This window comes from Cryptomeria japonica, chromosome 10 (assembly GCF_030272615.1).
Source record: "Cryptomeria japonica chromosome 10, Sugi_1.0, whole genome shotgun sequence".
NCBI lineage: Eukaryota > Viridiplantae > Streptophyta > Pinopsida > Cupressales > Cupressaceae > Cryptomeria > Cryptomeria japonica.
The window spans coordinates 545,130,577-545,139,582 of NC_081414.1; the positions used below are offsets into that span (position 1 = coordinate 545,130,577).

Consider the following 9,006-nt stretch of genomic DNA (forward strand, 5'->3'; position numbering starts at 1 on the left):
AGTTTTCAGATCTGCAACATTAATGGTGATTTCTAAAAATGCCTTAAAAATGCTCCAAAGTGACCTCCAACCAAAATCGCCTAGGTGTGAAGTGGCTGGAAATGAAGAAATAAGTCTGAAAAATGATGTTTCCAGCCAACAATGGAGGTCAAATCACCTTCAGCAATGATAGCAAACTCAGGTCTGAGAACAATGGCAGCCAACCAACATCAAGGAAACTCAGCAATGACAAGGAGAATCGCCCAAAATGTGGAGAAATAACCTCCCAAGAAAAATGACCACCTTCCCAAAAATGGTACCACCTCACCAAAATCGATTTATGTGGTCAAAATGACCACCACACTTTCTGTAGCACTCCTCCAATAATGGCGCCCAGGTCTGATTCGGCAGAAAAAACCTTCAAAACACAAATTCGAGCTTCAATGGTGTCCAATGGACACTTAACAAAAATCGCCTAGCTGAAAATTCTCCGATAAGCCACTTGATGGTCTTTGCTCAGTCACATCAGCAAGATATAATATTATTTTAATGCTGGCTGGGCCTATTTATTCTTGCTTTCACCTTGAAACTTCGCCACACAAGCAATGTGGGATACTTGCTTTTTATACTTACTTGGGAAAATCGCTTTGCAATGGGAAAAATATTTAACCATTAATTAATGTTGCAAATCATTTAATAATTGTTTTTGAAAATTAAATAATCATTGCTCAATGCAAAAACGATTAAATTCGGGCCCATTTACTTTTAAATTTTTCAAAAATAAATCAAATTTGGGCTCCTGGGGGAAAATCGCCCCAATTTGAGATAAAAATCCCAATCAAAAAATCATTAAATCTGCCCAAAAACACCTCAAGGGAAAATCAATTTGCATCTGGAGTCAAAAATCCACTTCATTTTGCCATTAAGTCCAAAACGGTCACCTTGGGGGAAAATCGACCCCTATCTGGATAGTTATCCAGATCAAAATTCCATCAAAACCGCCACTTGGAGAAATTCGACTTTCATCAGGACAATCCTTCGCATAAGAATCCGTTAAACTTGATCATAAATGTCTGAGTGGAAAATTGATCTTCATCAAGAACATGAATTTTGTCCACATCAAAGTCATCTGCACTCCTAGGGGAAAAACGTGGGTCATCAAGACAATTTTCCAACACTTAGCCAAAATTTACCCTTTTGGTAGAAAATCGCCCTCCATTTGGAATTTGAATGGGGAAAAAATTGGGTCCATCAGAAATCTGGTGGAAATTCACATCCCATCAGGATTTTGAGTGGGGGAAAATCATGGGTCATCAGAAATGTGGGGGGAAAAGCACCTCCCATCAGGTTTTTTGACGTTTTGACCACTAGAACATGGATTTTCATCAGGAATTTGATGATTTTTCCACTCAAAATCAACTGGACACTTCATATCTTCAATAAAACGCATTGGGACTTAACCAAATTCATCAAACTTTAAGCGAGACAAAAGGAATTTCATCGGGATAAAGTGCAAATCTAACTTGAATAACCTCCTACGAGCAAGAAAACAACCCCTAAAGGACCTTTTAACACGTAGGCACAAAAAATATCACCGACTCGGACATTTAAAACTCATTCACGCTCAAAAGATCTACACTTAGACAAAATTAGGATCACTTAGACATCTAACATTTTACATGCTTGAGATCCTATTAAAATCTCAAAACCCTAATAACAATTAGGCATGACCACATTTCAAAACTCGAGACTCGGACACTAGAAGCTCAAAATTGCCGGTTACTGCCAAAACCCTAAACTAACAAGACACGGAAAGCAGGAAAGAGGGGATCCCCATTTGCAATGGGGTGGTGTGTGAAAAGGTCACAACACATTGGAGGTAGCTTGAACAACATTTTAGCAAGGAGAGGATTGTGCATCAAGGGTTTCAAAGTGGGGGGGTTGGAGGTGAATATAAGAGGTAAATTGGGAAGGTGAGCCTTTAGTAGGTTTGACAGTTTTGAGAAACAAAATTTTGGGGTGGGGGAGGGGAAGTTTAGTTCTCATACCTATATAGGTAGTAAATTAAGCCTTGTGTAATGGCATATCAGCCTTACCCAACTAGATATTGACCATAGATTGCTCCAAAGAACTCAACAAGAATCATACAATCATTTTGATTTCATGTCTTAGGTGATTTGGAATTGGAAAATGATAAAAATAAACCATCTTGTACTCACCGTCTAGGGTGAAGTATCTCACCAACATGACTACAACTTCTCCCTAGGGTTTGGGAAAATCATCCTTTTTGAACTCATTTTGAAATTTGTTGACCTTCTTGCCTTCCCTTAGGAAGGAATCCATGTGTTTGTGATTCTTTGACTTTATAACATATTGCAATTTTACTATTTGCGGTTTTGTGGCTTGGGCGATTAATTCTTTGGAGATGGTGAACTGAGATACTCCTCAATAAACCACCTTGGCTTTCTAAGATCTCGTGAACTCATTGGACAGAATAGGGTCTTGGCCGTTCCTGGCTTAAAGCAAACTAGTAAGATCCCTTTGAGAATGTTCCGAATGATAGCATTATTGTGAATTAGCTGACAAGAATAAAACAAATGCAGAAGCATATGGATTTCAAAGAATTGATTCATTAACAGAATGAGCAAGACGCTCATAAATAATACAAGAATATTTACAAGAATAGCAAGTTTCTAATAAGAAACTGCTGAGAAGATCGAAGACGATCTAACTAAAATAGAATATACACTATTGAGCATTAATACTAAAATTAACATTATTTTAATATTCTATTACCCTCCCTTAATGCTCAATCTATTAACTACACCTATAGACCCCCTGAATTTTACAAATTTATCAGGACCAAGGGGCTTGGTGAAGATGTCTGCTGGCTGCTCCGAGGTAGGAACATACAACAACTGGATGGATCCGTCTTCAACCAGCTGTCGAATATAGTGACAATGAGTTTCCACATGCTTGGTTCTTTCATGGAAGACTGGATTCTTGGCGAGTTTGAGCACTCCCTGATTATCACAGAACAAGGGAGTAGGACCTGCCTGGGAGACATGCATATCCGCAAGCATTCGTTGAAGCCAAACCGCCTCACAAGATGCCTTAACTGCTCCTCGATACTCTGCTTCGGTCGAGGAGAGAGCCATTGCCTGCTGCTTCTTACTAGTCCATGTGACAACACCAGATCCCAAACTAAACACATACCCTGCTGTAGACTTACGGTCATCAATCGAACCTGCCCAGTCAGAATCTACCCTAAGAGTAATGATGCTATATCCAGACTCTTTTTCAACAAAGGACTTAAACTTCTGAAAGATACTAAATACATCTGATTTGTGTTTAAGAAAGTACACCCACATCTTTCTACTAAAATCATCTGCAATAAGCAAAAAATATTTGCAACCAGTAACAGAAGATGTATTCATAGGACCACAAATATTAGCATGAAGTAATTGAAGTACCTTAGATGCGCGCCAAGACCGTCCATGTGTGAATGAAGTCCGATGCTGTTTGCCAGCTTGACAGGCGCCACATACTCCAAGATGCTGAGTTTGAATATCAGGTAACCCTGAAACAAGTCCCTCCCGAGATAGCTGAGAGAGATACTGAATGTTGAGATGTCCATATCTCTGATGCCACAAAGTGCTGAGAGGAGAAACACGAGTTGCCAGAGCCACTTCAGGAGAATCACCAATGTCAAGAAGCCTGTATAGGCCATGATCCTCTAGACCAACAGCAACAGTAAGACGAGTCTCCCGATCAATGATGGAACACTTGTGAGCACTGAACACCACATCTAGCTGAGGAGAATTCCTCATAATCTGACTGACAGAGAGCAGATTAAGTTCCATACCAGGAACATAGTACACATTCAAGAAGATGAGATTCCTGCCACCAGACTGTATCAGAACAGTGCCTTTGCCAACAATTGTATACTCCTCACCTCCACCAAATACAACAGAATCACTGAAAGATGAGAAGTCTGTAAACCAGTCACGCCGATGAGAAAAGTGACGTGACGCACCAGAGTCGATGTACCAAGCAGAAGACCTGGCATGATTTGAAGACCGCTTAGCCATAAAGGCATAAAAGGTAGACTCCTTCTGCTTGGAATGTTCAGCAACATGCGCCTTCTGGTGTGACCCTCCCTGCTTCTTTTGTTCAGAAGTGAGCCTCTGACGGCAATCTTTCTTCATATGGCCGTACTTGTGACAGTAATTGCACTGCACATTTTTCGTCTGAGAAGAGCCTTTCTGCTGAGAAGACTGAGAGGACTGAAATTTGCCTTTATCCTTGTGAAAGGATTGGGCTGTGAAGGCATTTTCCGAGGAGGCTGACGTAGTACCACTACCAAACTGTTGTTTCCAACGATCCTGCTGTAGAAGTTTGGTGCACAATTCTGAAAACTTCAGATCAACATTAGTGGAAGTAATATTGAGGGTCTCAATGAAGTGTTCATACGATTTCGGAAGACTTTTCAAAGTGATTACTACCATGTCTTCTTCCTCCATAGTCCGACCAATGGCTTCGAGCTGATCTCGAATATCCTTAATCCTCGTGAGGTGTTCCTGTAAGGACATACGTTCGTCCATCATAATGGAGAACAACGGATTCTTTACAAAGAATGCTCGGCTCTTGTCGGATGTCTCATGCAATTCCTTCAGATGCTTCCAGATGTCGGAAGCTGTCTTGCCGGAAGGAATTTGCGGTGACTGATCATTAGTCACTGAGAGTTTGAGAAGCATAACTGCCTCCCAATTGTGTTCATCAAACTTATCTTGATCTGCACCAGGTGTACCAGGACTGAGCTCTTTTCCCAAAACAAGCTGGTCAAGACGCCTATATTCAAAAATGGTCAACATATGTTGTTTCCAGATGTTGTAATTGTGAGCATTAAAGCGTTGACTGCCTTCTAACATCAGATTGGTGAGAGAAGCCATTTGCATGTTTCCCAATGTACTGAAAGACGAGAGAAAACCCATAAGGGATCTGAAAACCAAATTCAAATCTGTTGGCTCGAAAATTGAGGCACGGAAAACGATGCACCTAGAAAAATCGAGCAACTACCCAGATTAGGTTTCGAAAAACCCACCAAGAATCTGCAAGAAAAATTTATTTTCGATAAAAACTTGAAGGTAAACACCTTAATCGAAAAAACAGAGGATTGTGTAAGCCATGATTTGCTCAGAAAATTTGACGCGCAGAAAAAAAGACTGCAGATCGTGACGAGATTGCAAGTCGCGTCGTCAAGAGTGCAAGTCGCGTCGCCGAGGGTGCAGGTCGCGACACGTCGCCAAGGATGCAGGTCGCGTCGCGTCGCGGACACACAGAGGTCGCAGACGCACGGAGGTCGCGGACAGACGGAACACCGAAGCAGAGGTCACGTGGGAGTTATAGTGCGGGCACAAACACACAGAAACCTTGCGATAGCCCCCACACAAAAAAACGTGAATTATAGGTCCTCACACACAAACGTGTATTACAGGTCCTCACACGAAAAAGTGAATTACAGGAAAAAAATCCGCCCAAGATCACTACCGCTTTGATACCATAAAACAAATGCAGAAGCATATGGATTTCAAAGAATTGATTCATTAACAGAATGAGCAAGACGCTCATAAATAATACAAGAATAGCAAGTTTCTAATAAGAAACTGCTGAGAAGATCGAAGACGATCTAACTAAAATAGAATATACACTATTGAGCATTAATACTAAAATTAACATTATTTTAATATTCTATTAAAGAAGAGGGCTCAATACATAGTCTTTCTCCACCTATTTTATCACTATTTTTTAAAACGTAGTTATTGTTGTTATAGATCTAGAAACCAACATTAAAGAGGGAAAGGTATAATGCCATAACGAGGAAATTGTTGAATGAGATAAACCTGATCCCATCTATGGGAGTCTTTGAACCATCATGATTGACACGCTACTTGTTAATACTTCAGCTCTTGGCAAGTCAACACATCTTTAGCCCAAATGGCAGCTTAAAATCAAGTATGATTAAAGTATTCATTCTTTATTACTAATGTTTGAAGGTGGGGACTCTATTGAACTAAAAATTGTGATCTCCAATCTTTCACCCTAGGTTGGCTAGAAGATCTGCCACTTGATTGCCCTCATCATAGGTATGAAAGATAATAATATTTCTAAAATTCTTAACAAGCTCCATAGCTTCTAGGACAATATTATTTTTAAAGACCAATTGCAAGAGGCCTTGTCCTTCATTATTTCAATGGTATTTTTGGATTCTCCTTCACCAAGTTTGAGGTAATAAGACTTTTTGCCAACTTTATTTCAAGAAGGGCGGCACGAGCTTCAACAGGGAGCCTAGGTTATTTACATGAGCAACAATCAACTCCCCCTTGCCATTCTTTGTAATGTCCCTTTTTGGGATTTACCTGAATTTAGTACTGAAACAGTAATTCCAACTTAAGACGAGGTTCATATTATCTTTACGAATATAACTTTATAATAAAATTACCAATTGTAATACCCTTTATGAGATATTCCTGGTTTAAAACCTGCAAACAATATTAATCACTAGAAATTGACATTAAAACATTAAATATCAAGAATCCTTGGTAAAATTTAAATTTATACAAGCACCAGTCATATCTAAATGAATATACCCTAATATCTTTAATATTTGGTCCAAGGCATATTCCTTGTAGTCAATGATATTAGGAATTCGTTGGAAATGCTTGCAAACGGCAATTTCAAGGATGGTCATCCTTGTATTGCAAGAGCATGGAAGGATTTCTGGTCGATTCCATCCCTCAGTCCACCTTGGAGGCTGGCCATCCTCCTTGATCAAGCCCAGGAGCATGGAAAGGATTTTTGGTTCCTTTGGCCTCCCAGCCCACAAGCATGGCAACTAGTCCATCCATCTCGGGGTGGCATACTTAATAAGATGTATGAAGGCCATCCTTCTCTACCAAGCCCAAGAGCACAAAATGAGTTTCTGGCTGTCCTTCCTATTTGCAAGACACTTCACAAATCCAAGACATGATTTCTCAAGGAATTTGCTAGACTATCTCCATTTAAATGCATCTTGACAAAATAATAAATGTATTCTCAAATGGCTGCTACAATTATATTTCTGAATATTATTATTTGCTGCATTCAGTTTGATTCCTTGACGGATTGCTGTTGAATGATTGATATTCATATGATTGATTGAATGTGTTCCTTTGATTGGATGATTTGAGATATTGGTAAGTGATGATTGAGTTATTGTTGATTAGATGATTGATGAGTGATGAAGCAATGAATGCTAGTTTGATATATTGGTGAAGGATGATTGAATGAACACTGATTTGATAGAGTGATGATTTGCTGATTGATTGTTGGCTTGATTTGATAATTGATGATTGCCTTGATTGATTCATGAGTGATGATTGATAAGTGATCCTTGAATGCTTGGAATGATTTCTCCTTTATACTTTATTGCAAATGATTTCCGTTCCCGAGGATGGTTGGTGATATCTTTGGTTTATTTATGAGGAAAGAATTCCTCCTCGGGATCAAAGTTTGCACATCTATTAATGTATCTTACAGAGACCCCCCCAATGCCTAACAGAGGTTTTTCTGTTGAGTACTGTATAAAATTAATTTTACTTATGCATATGATCATTATATAATCAGTATCTGTCTGCAAAGGTTGCAAATGATGTTTGCACTGATTGGAAGTGAGTTACATTTCCATTCCTGAGGAATTATTGGTGATATGATGATATCCTTGGTTTATGTATGAGGAAAGCATTCCTCCATGGGAACAAAATTTGCACGTCAATTAATGTTCTTATAAGGACCCTCCCAATGCCTAACAGAGTTTATTCAGTTGAACATTATATAAAATTAATTTAATCAGTATCTGTTTGCAAAGATTGCAAATGATGTATGCTCTGATTGGAAGTGGGTTATACTTTTATTTCTGAAGATGTTGGTGATATCCTTGGTTCATGTATGAGGAAAGGGTTTCTCCTTGGGAACAAAGTTTGCACCTAACAGTTTGAGCACTATATAAAATTAATTGTACTTATGGATCCCTTCAAAGTTACTTATGATAGACTGATATTTATTATTTCTAGTATCTTCTTTGGGGATGTTCCAATTCCAAACAAAAGCCGTGATTAGTCAATGAAAATATAATCATCTTTTTTGATGGGTTCTCGTTAAAATTTTTGTTTCCCAGCACACTAAATAATCAATTTAATGAAAAGAGGAAATTTTCATTAAGAACAAGCTAAAGTTTGCTTTACAAATTTGGAAATATAAGGGAAGGTTATGTAGCTAATGTTGTATATCCGTCTTCAAATTCTTTCTACAGGATGCTGCTATGAGATTTACCATAGGACAATGAAGAAGAAAGCCGAGCGAGAACAGCAGAATACTGGTGAATAAGCATGGAATAGAGCAAATGCTTCAGTCACAAGAATTCCTTCGTAAATGTTGATTAACAGTGAATGTTTTAGGCACTGGAGCAATAAATTTAATCCTGCTTCAATAAACATACAATTTGTACATTTATTTTACTGAGGGCAAACATTTTGGCAGCATCAGATTATCTGTGTGGCTTGATCTACATGAATAATTGTTTGGTTTATTATTTACACAAACTATCAGTTTTTCTGAAGCATGTCAAGACTCGTAAAATTTTAATGAAGCGCAAATGGAAGCAGATCAAATATAATGCACTCATGTACCAGCTTAGATTCTCATACAGTGAAATATGCACATTCATGTTCAATTACTAAGCCCAACCTCTTTTTTTTTAATTTCTCTCAAATGTTGGTAAACTCTATTTTGGAGCAAAATATTTAGAATGCTAAGCATACAGTATGATTACAAACTGATTTGTTCTGTTACTTTTCTTCACAGTATAGAATTAGATAGATTTAATATATTAGAGACAACTTTGTATGACGATGGATTTGTTAGTGTCATTATCTAAGTTTAAACATTATAACTTTTTCTCAAAATTAACTAATTTAAGACTGACATTTA

General features: G+C 38.3%; 1 protein-coding gene across 1 annotated transcript in view; it reads left to right on the forward strand.

The window, feature by feature from the left end:
* Window positions 1–8,777, forward strand: part of LOC131060767 (succinate dehydrogenase subunit 7A, mitochondrial) — a 33,662-nt gene extending 24,885 nt beyond the window's left edge. The window contains exon 3 of the mRNA XM_057994152.2: window positions 8,330–8,777. Coding sequence (XP_057850135.1) covers window positions 8,330–8,403 — 74 coding nt within the window. The 3' untranslated portion in view covers window positions 8,404–8,777. The remainder of the gene's footprint in view (window positions 1–8,329) is intronic.
* The last annotated feature ends 229 nt before the right edge of the window (window positions 8,778–9,006 follow it).